Source organism: Carica papaya, chromosome 9 (genome assembly GCF_054855325.1).
Source record: "Carica papaya isolate Zhongbai chromosome 9, ASM5485532v1, whole genome shotgun sequence".
Taxonomy (NCBI): domain Eukaryota; kingdom Viridiplantae; phylum Streptophyta; class Magnoliopsida; order Brassicales; family Caricaceae; genus Carica; species Carica papaya.
In genome coordinates, this window is record NC_142317.1 from 1,580,536 (window position 1) to 1,603,705 (window position 23,170).

The 23,170-nt window shown below is 37.6% G+C and overlaps 3 protein-coding genes across 5 annotated transcripts; all 3 read right to left on the minus strand.

Moving 5' to 3' along the window:
* Window positions 1-661: 661 nt before the first annotated feature.
* Window positions 662-5,624, minus strand: LOC110823225 (ARM repeat superfamily protein). The gene is made up of 3 exons (XM_088211197.1): window positions 5,465-5,624; window positions 2,028-4,449; window positions 662-1,931 (listed from the first exon to the last, which is right to left on the minus strand). The coding sequence occupies exons 2-3, from the start codon at window positions 4,442-4,444 to the stop codon at window positions 1,733-1,735; spliced, it is 2,616 nt and encodes an 871-aa protein (XP_088067323.1). The 5' UTR covers window positions 4,445-4,449; window positions 5,465-5,624; the 3' UTR covers window positions 662-1,732.
* Window positions 5,625-6,566: 942 nt separating this feature from the next.
* Window positions 6,567-8,651, minus strand: LOC110823274 (Calcium-binding EF hand family protein). 2 transcript variants are annotated; one of them, XM_088211605.1, is made up of 6 exons: window positions 7,785-8,651; window positions 7,549-7,663; window positions 7,382-7,447; window positions 7,114-7,269; window positions 6,931-7,027; window positions 6,567-6,829 (listed from the first exon to the last, which is right to left on the minus strand). In XM_088211605.1, the coding sequence occupies exons 1-6, from the start codon at window positions 8,320-8,322 to the stop codon at window positions 6,704-6,706; spliced, it is 1,098 nt and encodes a 365-aa protein (XP_088067731.1). In that variant the 5' UTR covers window positions 8,323-8,651; the 3' UTR covers window positions 6,567-6,703. The 2 variants fall into 2 exon arrangements, with proteins under 2 accessions (XP_088067731.1, XP_088067732.1); XM_088211606.1 differs by having other exon boundaries at window positions 6,569-6,829; window positions 7,561-7,663; window positions 7,785-8,641.
* A 364-nt stretch (window positions 8,652-9,015) lies between these two features.
* LOC110823271 (acyl-CoA-binding domain-containing protein 1) lies at window positions 9,016-12,266 on the minus strand. 2 transcript variants are annotated; one of them, XM_088211607.1, is made up of 6 exons: window positions 11,448-12,264; window positions 11,044-11,146; window positions 10,826-10,929; window positions 10,417-10,508; window positions 9,526-9,623; window positions 9,016-9,341 (listed from the first exon to the last, which is right to left on the minus strand). In XM_088211607.1, the coding sequence occupies exons 1-6, from the start codon at window positions 11,948-11,950 to the stop codon at window positions 9,171-9,173; spliced, it is 1,071 nt and encodes a 356-aa protein (XP_088067733.1). In that variant the 5' UTR covers window positions 11,951-12,264; the 3' UTR covers window positions 9,016-9,170. The 2 variants fall into 2 exon arrangements, with proteins under 2 accessions (XP_088067733.1, XP_088067734.1); XM_088211608.1 differs by lacking the exons at window positions 9,016-9,341; window positions 9,526-9,623 and having other exon boundaries at window positions 10,412-10,508; window positions 11,448-12,266.
* Window positions 12,267-23,170: the final 10,904 nt, after the last annotated feature.

Here is a 23,170-nt window from a genome sequence, read left to right on the forward strand (position 1 = left end):
TTATCAAAGGCATTTCCACTTTGTTTCTTTTTCACAGATGGTGAGAGTCACATCACTTAACAGTACCCTCTACCGAAACCTCTTGATGGAAACTTGGATAATCAGATTGCAAAAGAAAAAATTACATTTGACTCGGTACTCAAAACGTATTTACCAACTAGACCCATTACTCACATACACACACACATATATACATATATATATATATATATGTACGTGCAAGTAAAAATTTGGTGAGAACATATTAAAAACATGTATATATGAGAACGAGAATTGCCTCTTCAATGCAGTATGGGTCACAAATAAGTGCTCCACTTTACAGCAAAGTGCTTCACTATACTATTTTAAAATGGCCCTTATGGCTGTAAGGTGTTGAGGCCAATTTAAAGTGTGGCATTTGCATATATCTTCTTCACAAAACTAGGCTTTGCCTGCCCACTACCCCGCAGCTGAGCTCCACAATCTGCAGGAATCCTGTACCATTCCAGAGTCAAAAGAAGACTCATTTCATTCTCGTTTAGAAGAGCGATTTCGTGCCAATCCACTTTCCGGGTCAAGAAGGTTCAAGAACACATTGAGTGGGGATGGGAAGACATGAAACCATCATCGTGCAAAATGAGAGAGCATGCCTGTGCAGATGGCGGAGAAAATATAATGAAAGTTGATAAAAATTCCATTAATTTCATATATCACTCGAAATTTGACAATGAGAAAAGACCACAAATACATTGCCCCTCCCAAACAAGTGATACTTGAATCTCATTATCACCTATCAATATCATCAATGTCATCGTAGTTCTGTGACATTTTGAATATAGCAGCATTCTCTACAAGCCAGTGATAATAACCAAAAAGATGATTACATTTTCCCCAAGCAAACGAAAAATCTATACTCCGCAATGATATGAGCAAGAACAGATTACTTTATGAATGCATGTATTTAACATTTGACTTAAGACCTACAACCAATGATTGAAAAAAAAAGAGGAAAAAAAAAAAAAGAAATGCAATGCAGAATGGAATACTCTCAACAGCATGTTGGAGACCCCCCAACCCCACATAATGAGTATACAGAAAAAAAGTGAAATGAGATGAAAATACAACCCAACCTCGACAAACTGATGAAAAAGTGCAGACTCAAATCAACAGGAAAATAAAGAAGTTAATTAAGATTTTTTTTTTTTTAAAAAGGATGAAATATCAAAATAAAACTGGGTGAAGGACTTCTGAAATGCCGCACTTGGGTGGTAAAAAGATCTACTAAAACCTCCTCATTTGTTGATGCCAACAGACCTCAAGCCCCTTGGTTGAAGACAATCAAAACTTGTACAATATAAACCTTCGATGAAGTTTTGACTATATAAGGGCCAAAACAGCCGATATCCAAGCTGCACCACTGGCTTGGTTTTGTCAACTCCACATGACAGTTACCACTTCCCCCCTCCCCCCCGACCAAATGCTCCATCACCGACTCTAATCTTCTTTCTTTATGGTTCTCCTCCCTCTTCTAAATTTTTGTGGAGGCCTTCACCCGTTACCCACCTCCTCCGAGACAAAAATGATACAGACCCCATGGTGCTGATGCAAGAGTTAGCGACAACTAGAAGACTGACAGCTTCTGTTGTCTGAAAATGCTGATGACCTGACACATGCAACCCTGGACCCAACTCAACACACCCAAATGCATGCAGTGACTTCAAAATAGAAAAGAATGTGCCAAATGGCAATAGCCTCAGACAGAAATGGCACGACTAATAGCCAGTTTGGCCCATTCAGCAGATTCCTTAATCATCTGGTCTTCTGAAGACAAGCATTCATTTAAGAAGTCCTTGCTTGAGAGAGATTGCTGTATCAAAGTTCCTACATGACTTCCTAGTGTATCAGCTAAATCTCCTAGCACGCCAATGGCTGTCTTCATCACCACCTCATCCCTGCAAAGGATAAAATAAGATTATTTATAAACATTAATGAGAAGATAAGTTACTCATCAAGTAAAAGAACATAGAAGATGTTTTAGAATGACTCACATGTCTTTCTCCATGTATATGCTATCCAAGAACTGGAGAATGTGGGGAGCATATGGAATCAGGAGCTGAGTTTTCGGAGAGTTCTTGAAACCCTGGAAAATACCAGAATATGCCTCGAGAATTCCATTCCTGAGAGAATTGGTATACTCTGTCATTTCATCATCAGCACCTGATGTGTGAGCAGACAACTCAGCTGCACTCTGGAGCATGGGCATGGCATACATCAAGTATTTCTCAAAGTTCTCCCCTATTGCCAGTGCTATGTCACCGAAGCAGGAGAAAATTGGAGGCTTCACTGACCGGTGTAACTGATTGCTTGACAAGTCCTTAAGAAGTTGTGTCATAATTCCATCACAATATGGCAAAATCTTATCCTCCAGAGCTCTACAAATATCTCCCACTACGCCAACTGTGACAGCACAGACCTGGTACTCCTCAAAATTCTGAAGACCCATTTCCAAGTACTTGTAGAACTCCGGCATATATTTTGCAAAATCAGGCCCTGTTGCATAGGCAAGTGCTCCAATGGCAAGCATTGCCTCTTCATGCACGGTAGCACTTCTGCATGCAAAAACCCTGAGGAAGAGACCCATTATCTGATCTGCATATTGCATGAAGACGTACTTAGTTGGCTCTGACGACCCCAACTTCTGAATAATGACCTGCAAACAACCGCACAGAAGGCCCTGTAATTCACTCTGCTTCTCTCTCTCATCTGATGAAAGCTTCTGTCCCTCCAGAGTTTTGTGAAGCTCCATCATGATGACTGGCACCAGTTGTAGCACCATGGGGGCAGTTTCATCAGTTGAACACCTCACCACTTCATTTAATGCCTCATATGCAGCAGTCCTTAACCTTGACTCCCCCGCATCTTCTCTGTGCGTAACAGTGAGAAGTGATTGAACGATTTCCTGGAAGAAGGGAGTCAAGAGAGATGAAGGGCCTACATCCTCATAGCCTTGTGCAAGAAAATAGAGAGCTCCACAGGCCTTCTCAGCAACATTTGGAGCATCCTTCATGCTCTGAAGTAGAACTGTAATGATCTGTTGGCAATTTGCCTGAGTAATAACAGGTGTGTCTGTAGTAGAACCGTGAAGAAATTCGAATATCCGGCCAAGGGTCCATGCAGTGGTGTCTTTCACATGATTACTTGGGTCCTTGGTTAAAGCAGTGAGCATGAAGCTTAAAGCAACATTAACAATTGATATTAACTTATCTGGTGAAGGCCCCTCCAAAATTGAACCAAAAGCATAAGTTGCTGCTTCCCTTTGTCTCCAGTCTGGCTTTGTAATATTCTCTTCAATGAATGGCATAACAAGCGGTACAATATCATCTCCAACTGTTCTAGCAACCAAACCTAAGCAAGTTCCCCCAGCCATTGCAATATTCCATGCTCCTTCATCCTGATCCTGATCCTCCTCTTGTTTAAGAAGTGTCTCCAACAACATAGGAACAAGTGCAGGGAGAGCCTGCTTGATAAAATAGAAGCAAGGAATATCAGAATCTGCTGTAAAATCACTTCCATATTCTTCCAAGATATCAATCTCTTCATCGCAGATTGAACTCCAGAACTCAATGGCTTGAAGGGCAACAGGTTCTTCATCCTCCCTCACAGCCTTTGCTGTAATGTTGAAAATGTCCTGGATATAATGAGCCAATTTTTCATAGTATGTTGATGAAATAGAGACCAAACATTCAAATGCCGCCTGTCTTATCTTCACCTCAGGGGATAGAGTTGCTTCACAGACAACTCTCATGATATAGTCACGCTCCATATCATTGCTGAAATTTGCTTGAGCAAAGCCCAAAGCATTATACAAAGCCCTCGTGGCAGCAAGTCTAACGTCATTATTCCCTTCAGCAGCATTCATCCCCTGCACTACAGCTGTGAGTATCTTATTTACTTGGTCTTGGTCTACAACATCAGGAGAGACTTCCTCACACAAATATCCTAGAGTCTCTAAAGTGGCTTGCTTGACATTAGCTGGTAATTGGTGAATATTTGATAAGAGCGATCCTATCAGCTCAGGCCACTGCTTTTGAGGTAACTCAATGCCAGCAACCTTGGCTATGACTTGAGATGCTGTTGATCGAGCATCAGGTACAGGAGAAGATAGGGTCTTTAACAAGCATTGCTTAATCTGGGTCTTCACACTGCTTTCCAGTGACAACCATCTTTGAACAAGCTCAAATTTTCTATGCTGTTCTTTCGCATCCAAGGCATTTTTAAGTATCAAACCTGCCAATTTACGGCTATCAACAGGCTTTTCATCATTTGAAAGCTCCCCAGAGAGTGATAATAAGAAGCTGGGAAGGTTTTGCTCCTGAAACTGTTTTAAACTTTCTTCGGCATGTTTGCGCACAGTTCCATCTATTGACTGCGCATTCAAGAGCACCTGGGTAACTTCCATCGCCATAATATCTGCCAAGGTCAAACACTTAGTCTGTCAGGTACGAAATCAAAAGCTAAAAATTTGACCCAAATTCATATTTTCCCTAATGTCATCAATTAATACTATTACTAAACATTTTATTTTCTTCGCTTCCACAACGAAATTAACGATACAAATTAATTTGAGCTTGATTATTTAGTTCTATACTCGCTAGTTAAAGTATTAAAATAAGATTGCAAAATTAACTAACACGTGAAGAAGCACAGACATACAAATACAAAGGTTATATTTTACGAAAAACAAAGGATCTCCGACAACCTGATCAGAACAGACTTCCAAAACCATCATGAGGGATGTTAAATACTATCATCAGATAATGCATATCCAAATCAGAGAGCAGGACATATCCAAATCAGAAAACACGTGGCGTCTTCATAACTAATTGATGACTTCATTTAATAGATTAATCTTTTTATGGGACATATATAAACAATTTACGCGGAAGATATACACTCAACAGTTTACCAAAACACAATCAAAAAAGTGTCACAACCAAACAGCATATATTCTACGATACAAAGTCAGCAGATCACACAAATTAACAAACCGAAATTTTCAGTTCACCTTCTCAACAAATAGAACCAAAATACATCAAATCGTAATGAACCATTGGACACTAAAATCTTCAAATTTAAATACATTAGGGAACAAAATCGACCCATCAAACTCCCTATTCTACCAATACGTGTACTTATAAATAGCCAGAATAACGAGTCAGATGATATAAATGCATAGATCGAAACCGATTTGATAGAGCAGAAGATACAATCAGATCAAATTGAAAACGTTCTCAGGTAATAGAAACTAAACAAGGGAACAGCAATAACGGAGTAAAATTACCATGAATACAGATCATTTTCTCAGTTCCCGTTTCAAAATAAGTTGAAGCGATCAACATGTTGAGATCAAATAACCGAATCACTGCGTTCAAACCTAATTACTAACAAAATCGAAAAATTTCCTGGGGGTAATCGATCAAAGTACCTGGAATATCACGAAATTGACGCAGACAGTCTGGTCACTGAGTCGCGAAGAGGGAAACGGCGCACTGAAACCCTAGGAGAGAGAGAACAGTTGAAGAGGGAAAGAGAGAAGAGGGGAGAGAGAGAGAGAGAGAGAGAGAGAAGAAGACGCGGATGTGAAGCTGGACTTGAATAAAACACAAATCTAAATCCAATTTTTTTTTCGAGGATGAATGTACAAATATACCCTCGCATAATTACCAAAATGACAAACTGAATACTGATTCACTTGCTCCCCAAAACGGCAACAATGATCGCCGTTTAACTCCCAAACACGTGGGACAAAATTTTTTATAATTGAAATAAGAAATTACTTTGACCCTCTAATTTTTATTTTCTTTGGAATTCCATAATTTGGCCTCCTCTCAAATTATTCTTGTGGGTCCCACTTGTTGGAATGCTAAACTGTTAGTTGAAGCTTTATATATTATTATAAGAGCCAAAAAAAGAAGCGCTTAAAATATTACATTAGTTTAATTAAGCTTATTTTATTAAAGTAATTAAGATAATAATGGTACTAATTAGTCATCATAAGCTGGCAAAAGTCAACCAGCTGGACGGGTAAGATGCTTTACACAAGATCAAACGGTTGACAACATTACTGATGTCCATTACGGCTGATGGGGTTCGTCTCCATAATTAAAAGTGGAAAATGTATTTAAGGTAATTATTATTTCAAGCATGACCTCTTTAATCTCGTTATTATTTTAAAACATCTAATAATAAAACTAATTGTATTTAATAATTTAAATTAATTTATGTATTAATTACGTGATAATTTTTTATTAATTTATAATTATTAATTTAAAATATTATAAAAGAATCGATCATTATTTAGTAAAAATTAAATATTCTTTTAACTTATTTAAATATATTAAAATATAATAAATTAATCAAATATTTTATTATTTATGTTGACGATAATTCATAATAATAAATTTAAAAATAATAAAAACGGTCCAATGTGATTTAATTAAACTTATGCCAAAATTATATATATATATTTTTTTTTAGAATTAAAAGGATTTATCTTTTTGAAAAAAATATAATTATTATTTGACTTATACGTATTTAAACGATCAGTATACTAATTACAACATAATTTAATTCAAAACAAACGATTAGAACTATTCTCTATTTGATTAAATTCAAGAAAATTAATCGAAGACGACGATACATAAAAAAACTACAACATAACATCTTAAAGCTCATCATGGAAATCATCATAGTCATCGTCCATGATATCATCAAAAACTGTATTGTAAAAACTATGCTCATGGTTTAACATCTCCTCAAGCGATAATTTTCCGTCTTTATCGTCATCGGCCTACATCAATTCGTTCAAAAAGCATAAGTTTATTCGAAGAATTGAATTTATTTGAGACGTTTGAGATATTAATAAGAAAAATCAACGATATCAGAACTTACCTCACGAATAAGATAATGAGAATAATATTTGGCATAAGAAAGCTCTCCCGGTTGAAGATAACGGACAATTGGTCTCAACTCCTCGACGACTAAAAATCTGTTAATCAATTTGACGTAATAGAGATTATAAAATATAATGTTAATTAAATTTTTGTGACAAGTGAAAAGGGTAAATAGAATTACTCGTCATTGTTAGTGTCAAGGTCAGCAAATTTCTCCTCGGCAGTGGGAATTTGGGCTCCAAGAGTTTCAAATTCCATGTATATTCTGTAAGTATCATAAGTGTGCTTAACAAATTCTGTAAAGTCAAGCTTACCGTCTCCATTAGAGTCCATGCCTCTGTCATCATTTACCCAAGACAGAAAAGAACGAAGTTCCTTAATTAGCTCTAGTATGTACATTTATGTGCTGTATATGGTAAATGGGTATATATGTATATGTATGTAGTCACCTTATTTTTTCTCTCAGAACCCATTTCTGAATTTCTTCGTTGTTACTGTCTTCTGGGTGCAAGAAACTGCGAGAGAATTTTTTGTTTCAAGTGACTAATCAGAAAAAATGTGATGAGATATATGAGATATTATATGGGTCTGCTGTATATGTTGTATATGTGTATACATATATATGTACTTGTTAAACTCATCGAAATCCAGAAGTCCATTCTTGTCAGCATCTGCGTTGATAAATTGTTGATTCCACCAGCCAGCTTCGCCATGTCCAGTTTCGTTCTTCTCTGCTTTCGGTTTCACAATTAATAATTTATCAAATGAAGACAACATATATATATATATATATACATATATAACACATGACACACACACACACACACATATATATATGGAAGTAAAAATTACCGATATCTTCCTTGGAAAACCGAGGCAAGCACTCGCTAAAACTGAGCATGCCATCGCCATCTCTGTCCCGCAGTCTCAACTCTTCGATCGTTCTGTAAATCAAACGCTCTTCGGCTTGCTGCAAATTCCATGTCTCCAGCTCCTTCAAGCAGACAAACCCATCTTTTGGCGCCGTGTCCAGCAACGGGAACAAGACGATTAACCTCAACGTAACGTTCAGCTTTCCCTCGTCGGTGAAATAATCGTCACGATCATTATCCCCATCGTTTTCGCCACCACCCTCTTCGCCGCCGGCGAGTTTTCCCGGCGGACTGTTTACCATAGAATTATCTGATAAGTGGCCTTTCTCGTGAGCCTGGTGCAGCCTCTCCATTTTAGTGACGAGAGGGTCGAAGACGGGCGCCGGAGGAATGTTGATATTTATCTTATAGCCAAGACGGCGAGTGGGGCGGCGGTTCTGCGTCTGACCATGTTGCTTTTTAAGGGTGAAGAAGATGAAGGCGGTGGCTAAGAGCATGAAAACCACCGCCCTCACCATTTTTGGAACCGAAGGAGGAGGTCTGTGAAGGGAGGAGAAATGTAGAAGAAGGGAGAGATAGTGGGCTCATTGTTTTCTTCCCCGGAGGAGCATTTTTGGATTTTCTCCGGACTGGTTTTTGGTTTTTGGGTCTCAACGTCTTTTCATTTTTTGAGGGTTTTAATTAATTTTGCTCTGTTTTGGGGTAATGATGCCTTGTAGTAGCGGGAAAAACGGTTATTGACAGTTGGAATTGAGGTTGTGGAAAGACAACTACCAAATATGGTTTAGCTTAGGCTTCTCTTTTTTGGGTGTTTTGCCAAATTAGCTCTTATATATACATACATAAATATATTTGTTCTATGAGTAGATTACATATTTAACTTCATAACTTATTAAAACGAAAAACTTCAGCTCCTACATTAAAAAAAGCTAAATACATTCATCTGCCAAGAAAAAGGAAAATAGAACAACCAGATATCTATGGAATATGTGTATGCGTGTGTGTGTTTACATACACTCGTGTATTTATATGTGCATAAACATTGAGACTGTAACTAACCATTATAGAGTTTATAGCATATGGGAAGATGTCATTGCCATTTATAACAATAAAAACAAGCATATATTTTCCCATCTCATATCTAACATTATTGACTAGTAAAATAGAACATAGAAAGTAAACAGGATAGAAAATATGGGTAGAAGAAGAGATGGGAATGGGGCACAGAAACAATGTAATGCCCCAGATCTTTCCAAATTTGAAAGGTGAACAGGTTAGATATTCATATAGCCAATATACATCATCCACAATTGTCAACAACTGCTTAGCCCCAATAAAAAAACAGAGAATACAGCCATCAGTCTACCTATGTTGCAGCACGCCTCATCCAAGGCCAATCCAACTCACACAGATCAACAGATGAGCTACCATCGTTATCTTTTATATCGATGTCTGCATTTTGCTTCACAAGGAACTCAGCAATGGCTTCTCTCTCGCACACTACAGCATAATGCAATGGGGTTTGGCCTTCGTTGTCCTGAGCAATGGAAAAATATGTATGTATTAAACTCATGTATTTGATACAAATCACAAAAAGGTAAGGGTTGGAGGAACAACATCAGATTCTTGAACCGATTAAGAACATCATTCTAATAATTCTCTTCATCCACGTCCACATAAAAGATTTTTAAGAGTTCAGATGAATCGCATCAATTACTTGCCTTTGCGTTTATATCAGCATTATTGCTAACAAGTGCTTCTACGATGTTGATGTGACCACGATCCACAGCCCAGTGCAACGGGGTTCGACCTTCACTATCTGCCACAGTACCAAACAAACTAAAACACTGGAATATTCATTCAACTAAATTTTATTAAGCCAAACAACTTCCTCAAGTATCAGGAATGATGTATAAAATTCATAAACATAATAGGTTTCAATTTAGAATCAGCAGAAGTATAACCAGACAGTTTCTCAATTAAAACTGCAGTTTCCACCATACTTTCAGATCTGAAGATATTTCAGCAACATAACTTACAAGTTTATAACTTTTCAATATCTCAATGATTCAAGAAAGGTAGAAGATACAAATTCCTAACAACCAAAATTGCATAATTATCTGCATACCAAATTGCCTAAACCGATGTGATTAAACAAAACGACAAAATATTATATATATATATATATATATTTGGTGCAGCTACGCAGCAGCCAACTTAAAGCCCAAACTGAATTTGATAGTTTGAATTTTAGTTAGCATCAATTCAAGAGTATAATTGAAAAAAAAAAACTAGAATTTAGAGAAAAACCTTTTTAACTACTTCGTAAGCATACTTCTTAACTAATAGCAATGCTTCACAGGCTCTACAGGACTTAAGTCCATATACAGTTTTTAACTTGTGCAGGTCATGTGAGTAAATAGAAGCTGAATGCGCAAGACAGAACTGCTCTTTCCAAAAGCAGCACAATCAACCATCACCACAGACAACTTCAGCATTGACTTCAATATCAGACTCACCGAATATTCAGCAGCAACACAAGCATCATTGGAATATTGTACAAGTTAATGAAAGAAAACTGGAAGAGACAGAAAAGACATGTCAAAACTAACCCTTCACATTTACTGAAACGCCACTTTCAATACATTTAACCAAATGATCCAGTTGTCCTTCTCTAGCAATAGCATGAATAGCTTCCATCTTCCTGAATGTAAACAACATTTTTGCACTGTTAATTTCTTTTCCAATAAACATTATCTGCTGACTGAATATGGAAAAATTATAAAGGAATTTTAACAAAATTTTTAAGCCATGCATAGGCAGGCACTGCAATGTCTTGCACAAATTGCCACATGATTACAGAAATGAAAATTCAACAACAGCTGATTTCATATCCAAGGCATTATATACCCAAAATATCAATTCAAATCAAGGTAACTCAAAACAAAATACCTCAGTTATTCAGACAGAAAATACATCAATGAAACATGGGCCTTGTGTACTGAGTTCTAAGAACCTTACAAGTCATTTCCAGATTCTTCCTCGTAAACAAATGAACTAAAAACTGGCCCCATTGGTCCTTTAGAATCACTTCCTGGTGCACTGCTCTCCCGTCCTTTGCCTTTCTGTCCAAGAAAATGCAACAAATAGAAAATTGGTTAACCATAGAAAATCCAATTGAAACAGACAGGAAACTGATGAAAACAGCAAGAATGGAGTAGGACTGTCAAAAATCTTACGGTCGAACCAGCAGCCCAAGTTGGATATAGTTCTGTAACAATGCCAATATACTTCTGCATAGCTTCTTCTGGAGGCATAGCACCCAATTTCTGCCATGCTTGCCTAGAACAAATCAACAGGATAATCAAAAAAATGGCCATATTCAATCACTCAGCCATCGACATAGTCACGAGAGTACTATTCTTCAACTATTCTCCCTAAAAATATATCTGCTGATCGACCAACTTAAGTTCTTCATCTAAAAAATTCCTAAAGCGCAGTCCCCACAATCATTAAGATCAGATTATCACAATTACCAAAAACCCAATAACCAGAAGAACGGTTCCATAACCCAAAAAGAAAATCGCATGATGATACTGAAAACAACCAAAAAAAGATTAAAAAGAAACCAAAAAACCCGTACCACTTGGCTCGAGCAGTCATTTTGATGGCGGAGGGTTGTGGGGTACTACACGGTCCTTCGGTAGCTATCTTGTATAACCCATAAAGCTGCAACTGCACATCATTTGACACCTTTTGAGACAGCCGATCAGCCGCAGCGGCAGCCACGAAAGCCGTGGCGGCACTGAACGTCTCGTCAAGCTCGGTACTCTCCACCCCCTCCCAATCATCATCATCGTCATCATCGCCATCAGTACCACTCCCGCTCTCGTTCCTCACGCTGCCGTGTTCGGCGACTACCGAATCAACCTCGCTGGGACCGGCGAGATCGTCTCCACTTGCGTCGAACCCGGACGCATCAACGAATGCGACGGCTTCCGATTTTGTGGTCGACCGGGTCGGGTTGCGACTGATAGAAAGATTATCATCTTTAAACGAGACGACTACGGAAATTAGCTTAGCAAGAAGGTAAGAGAATAAGAGTCCTATAAAAATGGATTGTATAAACTGGCCCCAGTCACCCATCGTGGAATGAAAAACTACGAAATGAAACCCCAGAAAATTATTTAAAAAAAAAAAAAAAAAAAAACCCTAATCCTGTCAAAAAAAATTGAGGAAGAAGAACTGGCTGGGGTGAACTGTACGGCCAATTAAAACCCCTAGGACATTAGAGGAGAAAGATGAGAAAAACCCTTAAAAACTGAGAGATTTGCAGAGATACGCCTAACAAAGACGATTCCCTTCTTAATTTTCACTGTTTTTTTTTTATTTTTTATTTTTTGGTTTATTACTCATAAGAAAGAGACGGATTGGCGCCGGAAGATCAGAGCGGTCTGGTGTCTTTCGGGTGTGCGCAGTGCGCACAATTGAGAGTGAGGCAATAATCAGGTGCTTCGCCCCGTTTAATCTATAATGCTACCTGGTTGATTGAATGACACGTGGCAATCTAATTAGAATATTAAATAAATATCCAATGTACCAAAATAACACAACGTAAAAATTATAAAAAGAGAAAATAGGACGAGGAATTTTAAATTTTTATTGAGAATAATTTTTGAATAAATTCAAATTATTTTTAATAAATTATTAATAAAAATTCATTTAAAAAATGAAACTTAAAGGGCAACACGTGGCAGGTGTACGGTGCTTGTGTGCACCTGAATCCAACTCATCATTGTAAACGGATCCAAAATTTTGTATAGGCCTCTGAATGCATGTGTTTGGACATGGGCCTTAAATCATCCAAGCGGTGGAGTTTGTTTGTTTCCCTCTTTATAATAATTTAATATTTTTTGTAGTTAAAAATTAATAGGTATAAAATATTTTTTCACCTATAAATATAATTTATTCAATTTTATTATTATATACTTACTTATATACTAATAAATTAATTTATTTATTTTATTAAAAGTTAGACATTACGAATTTATAATATATTAATAAAATTTTATATTCTTAATATATCATTACTTGAGTAATTATAATTATTATTGTAATCACTACAAAATTATTACATTATAATGTCTCATATGAAACTTAAAACTACTATAATCACATTGTTTATAATGGCTTTTATAATATAACTACAATTTTGTAAATGATGTATTATTTTGTAATAATTTTGTTGTTTAAACAAGTAGTGCTTGAAAAATTTGTTATATTGAATTTTTATTGTATTATTATACTCTAAATTGAGAATTATTTGTTATAAAATATTATTTTTATAAATATATATAATAACTTTACTAAGACTTAAATTAATTCAATCACTATTGATCCAGTAACATATTAGTGAAATAATATTTTAATTTAATTAAATCAAATATTATAAGTTAATCGCAAGCAAAATATTTTGTAAAGACCTATAATCTTATATAAAATAAAATTATAATTTAAATGCGGAAGCGTATAATAACATTAGAATTTACATTCCTTACACATAAATTAGCATGCTCAATAGAGTTGCAGAAATGTCAATTTTACAACGATTTACAAATAAAAAAAAAGTAATAACATATGAAAATAGTAAATAAATGTTATATGGAGGTTAACCTCCATTAGCTCTTGATAAGATATGGGGGAACATCTACTCACAGCCCTCCTGCAGATCAGGATCTAGATCTTGGTCTTATTGATATGAAATAATTAATAGGGGAGGAGGTGAACTACACTAACTCAATAAAAATATCACACAACTAACCGATACAAGAACGGAAGGTTGGTAAAAATAATAAAAATAACAAATGGAGCTCTTAATTTAAGTAAATTAATTTATCATAAGAAAAATTATTTATTGCATACTTACCGTTGCGAGATTTCTAAAATCGACCTATAAAAACAATAACTCAAATAATATTATGATCTTATATTCAAGTGAGTAAGAACAACAACTTTTTCTTTTTTATTTTGCTTACTAGTATTTCTGGGAGTCCATAGAGGTGTCCTACTACACGTGAACTTAATATCTAAACTTGTCAACTAACCAGCCGTTCTTATATCTCGTATGGTATGGGTGCCAAAAATACCATTCATCGATACCTCGTCCAATATGAGGGTGAATTGGGTCGTCCTCATACCCCGTCCGGTATGAACGTAAAAATACAATCCTTCGATACCTCATATGGTAACGTTCACGGTAGGGTTTCCTATATACCTAGTCCATCCACCATCTCACAGGATATCCAGTAAGACAATCATTTATTAATTCATGTAATCAAGCAATTTTTTATTTGCATATTAATTTCAAATTTTACAAATCAATTGTAAATTATGCAAGACAAGTGATATATGCATTAAAGAAGCATAACTGAATCATTTAACCATTTCAATATATTATAATGTATTAAAGCTATAAAATTAAATAATTAGTTAAACATGACAAATAAATAATTAACCGGTTCTAGCTCTATTAATGACCTGTAATTATTCTTAAAGTTTCTAAATTTCACAAAATACCATATTACTAATTATTAAGCTTCAATTCCGTAACAGAAAATAAGGTGAGAGATTCTTATCCGAATCAGTATCCAAAACACTAAACTTTCTACTGCGCCTATTGGTGGTCATTGGGTTTCCTGAATTTTCTTGCAGATATTAAAACACATTTCACATACTTAAAAATACACAAAAAATAAAAAAATCAGTGTTAAAAATCCTTTATAGGCAATTTTGGAGTTCCAACACGGCGGCACCGCCATACTCCGGCGACGACACCATGGCCCACGATGGTAGTTTGCCTCGATTTGGCCATTTTCAGCCAGTTTTGGTCAGTTTCGGCCGACTTTTTATATATATTTGCGAAAAAATACATTATGAGGCCTTGGTTGGCCGAAAAAATCAAAAAACAGAAACCTACCAATGGTGGGGTTTTCTGGGTATGGCGGTTCTGCCGGCTCACCTTCGCGGCTGGGATTTTTTCTTCCGTCAACCTATAGAAAAAAGAACGGTTAACACAACGGTGGAAAAATTGCACGAAACGAGAAATAGAAAGGAGCTTATCAAAATAGGTTCTAAATTTTGTCCGCGGCGGCGCTGCCAAAATTTGCCCCTGATTTTCGGCTCACCTGCCATTTGTTTTGCTTCGATATGACCATAGGAGTGCTTGGAATCGAGTTTCGAGCAGGTAGGAGAATTTTTACCTTTTTTGACGGTCGGAGGTGGCTCTGATGCTGCGGCGGTCGGCTTCCTTCTCTGGTGACTGGCTCTTCTTCTCCAGCGGGAGGCTGGTGACTAGGGTTCAAGTTCAGTGTGATGTGAAATATTTATGCTCACCTCACATTAATTTGGGTCATTCATTGCGTTTGATCTCGGCCATTCGATCGTGCCTAAGGAAAAAATAAATATGAACTATTTATCGCATTTGATATCGACCGTTCGATTGCGCATGAGGAAAAAATGGATTCGGATTGTCCATGCACGCAGGATCGCTTCTGGCTCGTCCGATCGCGAGGTACGCGAATCGCCAATGTGGCCTCCTGCATGACAGCGAGTCAGCGCGCCTTGCCACACAGCATGCTCCAATTCATCGAGGCTGCTGACTTGGCGATCCTACGTGGCCAAATTTTTTTAATTTATATTCTGACCTTTAGTTTTCGATTTTTCTTTCAAAAACACCATCCGATCCTAAATTTTCACCATTTTTTCCCAAAATTATTTTCAATTTCATCCATAACCTGTTTTTTTCATAATTTCACATTAAATTAAAAATTTTTAATTTAAAAAATAAACTCTTTATATATTTTAGAATGTTAAAATTAATCCTGGGCCAAATTCTAGGTTCGAGTATTACAACTCTCCCCCCATTAAAAGAAATTTGGTTCCTCAAATTTGTCTTCCTCTCACTCAATCAAACAGTTGGGGATGTTGTACTTTGAAGTCTGATTTTAGCTCTTATGTGGCCTCTCTCTGTGTGTGATTCTGCCATAAGACCTTAACGAATGAAATTTTTCAGTTGCAGAGTATTCTATTTTTTCGATTTACAATATCTACTAGTACCTCCTTATAGAACAGATCCTCATAAAGTGAAAGGAACTAATGGGCCAAGATGTGAGAGGGGTTCAAGTTGTACTTGTGTAACATGAATACATGAAATATATTATAGACTATAGATAGTTTTAGAGGTAGTACCAATCTGTAGATGGCGGTCCTAATTCTGTCCAAGATCTCAAATGACCTAATAAATCAAGGATTTAGTTTTCTCATCTTGCCAAACTTACTGATTCTCTTAAAATAGGTGATCTTGAAGAACATTCGATCACCTTTCTCAAATTTTAAATCCATCATTCGGGTGTCCTCATAACTCTTCTGCCTGCTCTGAGCCATCTGAATGTTCTTCATGATCTTAATTATTTTGGCTATAGTTTCCTCCACAAAATTTGGACCGAACAATTTTTTATCACTCATTTCTTCCCAATAGATCCTCAATCTCTATGGACGGCTATATAACGCCTCGTACAGAGCCATGTCGATGCTTACTTGGTAATTGTTATTGTGGGAAAACTTTATTAATGATAAATAATCATCCCAATGGCCCTTGAAATCAAGAATACAAGCTCGGAATGTATCCTCCAGTGTGCTGATTATCTTTTTTAATTACCCATTGGTCTGAAGGTGAATGCAGTACTAAAAGATAGTTTCGTTCCCATTATTTGCTGAAAACTAGACCAAAACCGAGAAGTGAACCTAGGGTTTCTGTTGGATACTACTGTCACTAACACTTCATGTAACCTGACTATCTCTCGACTATACATTCTTACTAACTTATTCAAATGGTTGATCATCTTGATGACTAAGAAGTGAGAAAACTTGGTGAGCCAATCAATAATTACCCAAATAACATTATGTCCGAGAATGTCTCAGGCAATCCTATCACGAAATTTATTGTAATGTGTTCCCACTTCTACTCTAAAATTGGTAATGGTTGACGTAATCTATCTGGGCGTTGATGTTCTGTCTTGACCTACTGATACACCAAACACTTGAAAAAAAGTCAACCACCTCTCTTTTTATCCCGTTTCATAAAAATCGGAGTCGCATACTTTGATACAGCAAATTTTGAGCTATGAGCTTTTGTCATAATGTCCCTTTTCAGTTTACTATCACATAAAATACACACCCTATCATGAAATCTGAGCAACCCATCAGACACTCAAAATTCTGAATTTACTCTCTATTTTGCATCTTTTCTGAGAGTTGCTAGGGTGGAATCAGCAGATTGGGCCTCCTTTATTCTCTGGATCAACTCAGGTTGAACAGTCAGGTGGGTCAAACATGTAAATCTCTTCAGGTCTTGAATTCGTGTTTGTTGTGCGGCCCCTATTACTCTACATTTTGAAACCATTAGGTGAGCTAACATACCTATACTTTTTTTTACTGAGTGCATCGACTACCACATTGTCCTTGTCCGGGTGATACAAAATATTACAATCATAATTCTTGATGAGTTCTAATCATCGTCTCCGACACATGTTGATATTATTTTGAGTGAATATGTGTTTCAAGCTCTTATGATTGGTATAGATCTGAAAAGTCACCTCATACAAGTAATGACGCCAAATCTTTAAGGTACGGATAATCGCAGCAAGTTCTAAGTTGTGGGTGGGGTAGTTTTTCTCATAACTCTTCAACTGTCTAGATCTATGTGCTATAACCTTCTCATGTTGCATCAGAATACAATCCAACCCTAGGTATGAGGTATCACTATAAACTATATATCTACTTGTTTCACTCTGTAAGACCAACATGGGTGCAGTAGTCAACAATTTATTTAGTTCTGAAAAGTTCCTTTCACAATCCCCGCTCCACTCAAACTTAACGTTTTTCTTTGTGAGCCAAGTCAAATAAGCAGTTAGACTAGAAAATATTTCTACAAACCTTCAATAATAATCTGTCATTCCAAAAAAGCTATGAATCTCCTTGAACGAGGTCAATTTGTCCCAACCAAGCACTGTCTCAACTTTTTCGGTGTTCACTAACACTTCATTATTTGATATGACGTGCTCTATAAAGGAAATCTGCTCGAGACAGAACCCACACTTACTGAACTTTACATACAACTTTTTTTATGAGAACCTGCAAAACTTGAGTCAGATAGTAAGCGTGTTTATCTCTACTTTTTGAATATACCAGGATATCATCGATAAATAAAATGATAAACTGATCCATGAATTGTCTGAAAACCCTGTTCGTCAAATCCATAAAGATGGTTGGTGCGTTGGTTAGTCCAAATGGCATGATCAGGAACTCATAGTGTCTGTACCTGGTTCAAAAATTTGTTTTGGGAATGTCTTCTGTCTTGATCTTTACTTGATGGTAACCAGAATGCATGTCAATTTTGGAGAAGATATGGGCACCTTGTAACTAATAAAAAAGGTCATCGATCCTATGGAGGGGGTACTTGTTCTTGATCATGATCTTGTTCAGTCCCGTGTAGTCAATACATAACATTAACGTCTCATCTCCCTTCCTTACAAATGTGACTCTAATACTCTAAGGGGACATACTATGTCGTATGAACCCACTATCCTGCAATTTATTGATCTGTTTTCTCAACTTTTCCATTTCAACACAACTCATGCGATAAGAGGCAATTGAGATAGGCTGGGTGCCTAGCTAAAGATCTACAGTGAATTTAACTTCTCTATCCACTAGCAATCTGGGTATTAGGAAACACATCCGAAAAGTTTCGAACTGTCGGAATCTTTCGAATGTAAATTTCTTTATTAGGTTTGCCTAATTATAGAAAACGATCGAGTTAAAGCATTTTGTAATATAAAAATTGTCATGATGGAATAATGTTTAAAAATTTTATTAATTTGTAAATGACTCTTTATTAGGAGGGTTGAATACAAAATTTTTTTAAAAGCGATCTATGGTAGCGTGATATGCTGCTAGCCAGTTCATTACTAAGATTACATCATAGTCCCCACTCAATTTTTTATCTGCTATATCTATGATACAAGCTCTATATATAATATCTCCTAGTAGTGTTCTACTCCTAAGAGTAGACACAAATAACACAGAATCAAAATTTTCATGTAATACATTCAAGTTTGGTATAAAAACATGTGAGGCACCAGTATCGATCAAAACAGGTGCAAAATGATTATAGATAATGTACATACCTTATATCACGTCTGGGTTGGCTTCTGCATCTTGTTGAGTGAGGTTGTAAGCTCTGCCTTATATAGGAGGTCTAGCCTGATGCTGATTCATCAGGCACTCTCTCGCGTAAGGTTGGGCACTCTCGCATATGTGGAAAGTATTGTTGAGGCGATAGCAAGGTTGGTCCCCAAGATTATTGTCACAGTGCTGGAAAATGCTACTGCGTCCTATTACTGGAATCTGAAGAGGAGCTTGAGTCACTGGCCTAGGTCTCTTATTCTGCTGAACAGGTGCAGTGAGTGCTGGTCTGCGGTGTAAAACTGGGGGCCTGAAGTTCTCCAATACTTGAGGAAAAATGCGAAGGTTCCTCTCCACTAGCTGTATCTTGACCATAATGGCCAAGTAAGTACTGAGCTCTAACACATACAACTGTTGTCTAATATCAGGATTGAGACCCCACTCGAACTTTCTTACCTTTCTGCCTTCTCCATCATGCTCTCAAGGGAATACTGGCCGAACTCTAAAAATTTTTGGACATACTCTGACACAATCATATCACCCTAAACTAGGTGTGCAAACTCCATTTCCTTCAGATGTCAGAGATACTCTAGGAGGTACTCTGCATTGAAGGTCATCATGAACTGTTCCCAAATGACTGGAATGGGTAGGGTGGCCTGCTTGAGCTGCCATCAGCGACCTGTCTCTCCCACCAGCATGTAAGTGGTTAATCTCCACTAGCTCTTGATAGAATTTGGGGGGACACCTGCTCACAGCCCTTTTGCTGATCAGGATCTGGATTTTAGTCTTCTTGATATGAAATGGTTAATAGGGGAGGAGGTGAGCTATACTAGCCCAATAAGAATCTCACACTACTCACCGATACAGGAACCGAATATTGGTAAAAATTATAAAAATAACCAATGGAGCTCTTAATATAAGTAAATTCATTTATCATAAGAAAAATTATTTATTACATACTTACAGTTGCGAGATTTCCAAAATCGACCTATAAAGACAATAACTCAAATAACATTATGACTTCGTATTCAAGTGAGTAAGAACAACAACTTTTTCTTTTTTATTTTGCTTACTGGTATCCTTGAGGGTCCATAGGAGTGTCCAACTACACGTGAACCTAATATCTAAACTTGTCAACTAACCGACCGTTTCCATACTCCGTCTGGTATGAGCGCTAAAAATACTATTCATCGATAGCCTATCCAATATGATGGTGAATTGGGTCGTCTCCATACTCCGTTCAGTATGAGCGTCAAAAATATCATCCCTCGATACCCCGTCTGGTATGAGGTAACGTTCACGGTAGAGTTTCCTATGTACCCAGTCCGTCCACCATCTCCCAATATATCCAGTAAGACAATCATTCATTAATTCACGTAACTAAACAATTTTTTATTTGTATATTAATTTTAAATTTCACAAATCAATCGTAAATCACGCAAGACAAGCAGTATATGCATTAAGAAAGCACAACTGAATCATTTAAATATTTCAATATATTATAATGTATTAAAACTATAAAATTAAATATTCAGTTAAATAAGACAAATAATTAATTAATTAGTTCCAGTTCTATTAATGACCTGTAATTTTTTTTAAAGTTTTAAAATTTCACAAAATATCATATTATTAGTTATTAACTTTCAATTCCATAACAAGGAATAAGGTGAAGGACTTTTACTCGAATCGGTGTTCGAAACACCAAGTTTTCTACTACACTTACTGGCGGTCCTCAGGTTTTCTGAATTTTCTTGTGGAGATTAAAACACGCTTCACGTACCTAAAAATACTCCAAAAATCTAAAATCGGTGTTAAAAATCTTTTATGACCAATTTTAAGGTTTTGGTACGGCGACACCACCGTGCTCCAGCAACGGCACCACCGCCCGCGGTGATAGTTTACTTCGGCCTGGCTGTTTTCAGCCAGTTTCGGCTGACTTTATACATATCCCTGAAAAAAAATACGTTAAGGAGCATCAGTTGGCCGAAAAAAATTAGAAAATAAAAACTTACCGGTGGTGGAGTTTTCCGGGTGCAACAGCTCCGCCAACTCACCTTCGCAGCTGAAATTTTTTCTTCAGTTAACCTATAAAAAATATAACGATAAACATAACGATGGAAAAATCGCACGAAACGAGAAACGGGAAGTGTAACAGCCCCGGTAATTCAAAATGGAAATTATATTATAAATATTAAATGCGGAAGTGAAGACAAAATTTGATTAACATCCCTTACACTAAAACCAAAAATGTGCTCACAAAATATAAAAGATTAAACTACCCAAAGGGGAAACTTGAAAGTAAAAACTACGAATGTGACTATAGAGTCCTCAGGCGTCCCCTTCGTCGTCCTCCTGCGGAACCGGCTCGGGAACGATGTCCTCTTGATCTGAAATGATTAAATAAGGAATGAGCTACACTAGCCCAGTAAAGACATCACGATATCTCACCGTCACGGAGGTAAAGGTGGGTAGAAAACACAAAAAGACCAATGGAGCATAATTTACAACAAATCCTTTTATCGGAAATAAAACCTTTACCATTTACTTACCTCGGTGAAATTCATAAAAACAATATACGAAAGCAATAACATCATCATCATCATGAAAACATATATATGAACTGTATAACATAATACCTATCACACTCTTCGTAATTCAATCGTTACACAACATATTTTCCTAATTCACCAGCCCACTAGTATCCATGGGGATCCATAGGGGTCCCGCTACCCGTTAATCCTTAACACTCGAAATCATATTCCAGGGCTGTCCCCATACCTCGTCCGGTATGGGCGCCAAAACATAGACCTCATTACCCCGTCCGGTATGAGGGTGAAACGGGCCGTCCCCATACCCCGTCCGGTATGGGCGCCAAAACACATAAGATCTCCATACCCCGTCCGGTATGGGAGACCACAATCCCGGTAGGGTTCCCTACGGACCCGGTCCGTCTACCCTCTCCCAGGATATCTAGTAAGGCTGAACACATTATACAATTTCCATTCACATAATCTTTCATTCTCCTTTTCCCTCAGTCAGCATTATCAGTCCACATACAAACAAGCAAAACGGTAATTTATGCCAAACAGACAACATATAGCATCAATATCCCAGTCATTCAATCCATAATCAGTAAAACAGTAAAATATGCACACGAAACTATAAAATGAAAAACATCAAACCTCATACTGCATTTAAAACTGTAAAACAGGCCAAATAACAGTTAACCGACAAACACACTAGACTCGGGCTCCATTAGCGACCTTAAGCAATTTCACACATTCGTTGATTCACGAAATACCGTTTTATCATTTATTGGACTTTAAAACTGTGATAGGAAATAGGGTGAGGGGTCCTTACTCGTTTCGGGGTCCGAACACGGCTTCACAGTGCGCTTGCAGGCTGTCCCTAATTTTCTCTGAATTTTCCTCGGGGAACTGAAACGCACTGTTGGTACCTGCACGTGTTCCAAAAAAAAAACCCAAATTAGGCCAAGGGCCTCTTTCGGCCCAAATCGCAACTCTGGCACGGCGGCTCCGCCGTGCTCCGGCGACGGCGCCGCCGCTGGCGGCGGCGATTCGCCTCGGGTTGGCTGTTTTCGTGATTTTCTGGCCGAATTCGGCCACACTCGCATCGGTCCCTGCGAGAAAACAACCCTAGGGCCCTCGGGGGGCCAAAAAATCACGGAAAAACGGAGCTTACCGCCGGCGGCGCTCTCGGGTGCGACGGCTCTCCGGCGAGGTTTGTGTTTTGGTGATTCGGCTCCGGTCAATCTGTAGAGAAAAGAATGGTGATCACGGTGATATAAAAATTGCATCAAACGGAGGCCGGGAAGGGCCTCATTGGAGGCAAAAACCGAAGGGCGCGGCGGCGCCGCTGGGCTTCGGCCGTGTATTCCGACCGTTTGGCCGGGATTTTGGCTCCGATTTGGCCACAGGAGGAATCAGCGTGGAAAAACGAGTCGGGGGTACAAAATTTACCTCGATCGGCGGTCAGAAATTCCTCCGGTGCGGCGGCGGGTGGCGGCGGCCGACTTCTGGTTCGTCTTCTCCGGCGAGCGGCAGGCGGCTAGGGTTTGTGGTCTGGTGTGGGGGTTCTATTTATAACCCTTTTCCTTTTGATCTC

Bases quoted from the DNA above. Each gene is read 5' to 3' on its own strand.
- LOC110823225 (XM_088211197.1), bottom strand. From the start codon at position 4,444: ATGGCGATGGAAGTTACCCAGGTGCTCTTGAATGCGCAGTCAATAGAT. The intron at 1,932-2,027 runs GTGAGTCATTCT...TATCCTTTGCAG, and splicing joins ATATACATGGAGAAAGACAT to GGATGAGGTGGTGATGAAGA.
- LOC110823274 (XM_088211605.1), bottom strand. From the start codon at position 8,322: ATGGTGAGGGCGGTGGTTTTCATGCTCTTAGCCACCGCCTTCATCTTC. The intron at 7,028-7,113 runs GTAATTCTATTT...ATTGATTAACAG, and splicing joins CTTGACACTAACAATGACGA to ATTTTTAGTCGTCGAGGAGT. The intron at 6,830-6,930 runs GTAAGTTCTGAT...GAATTGATGTAG, and splicing joins CTCATTATCTTATTCGTGAG to GCCGATGACGATAAAGACGG.
- LOC110823271 (XM_088211607.1), bottom strand. From the start codon at position 11,950: ATGGGTGACTGGGGCCAGTTTATACAATCCATTTTTATAGGACTCTTA. The intron at 11,147-11,447 runs GTACGGGTTTTT...GATTTGTTCTAG, and splicing joins ATGACTGCTCGAGCCAAGTG to GCAAGCATGGCAGAAATTGG. The intron at 10,509-10,825 runs GTAAGGTTCTTA...GTTTACATTCAG, and splicing joins GAAGAATCTGGAAATGACTT to GAAGATGGAAGCTATTCATG.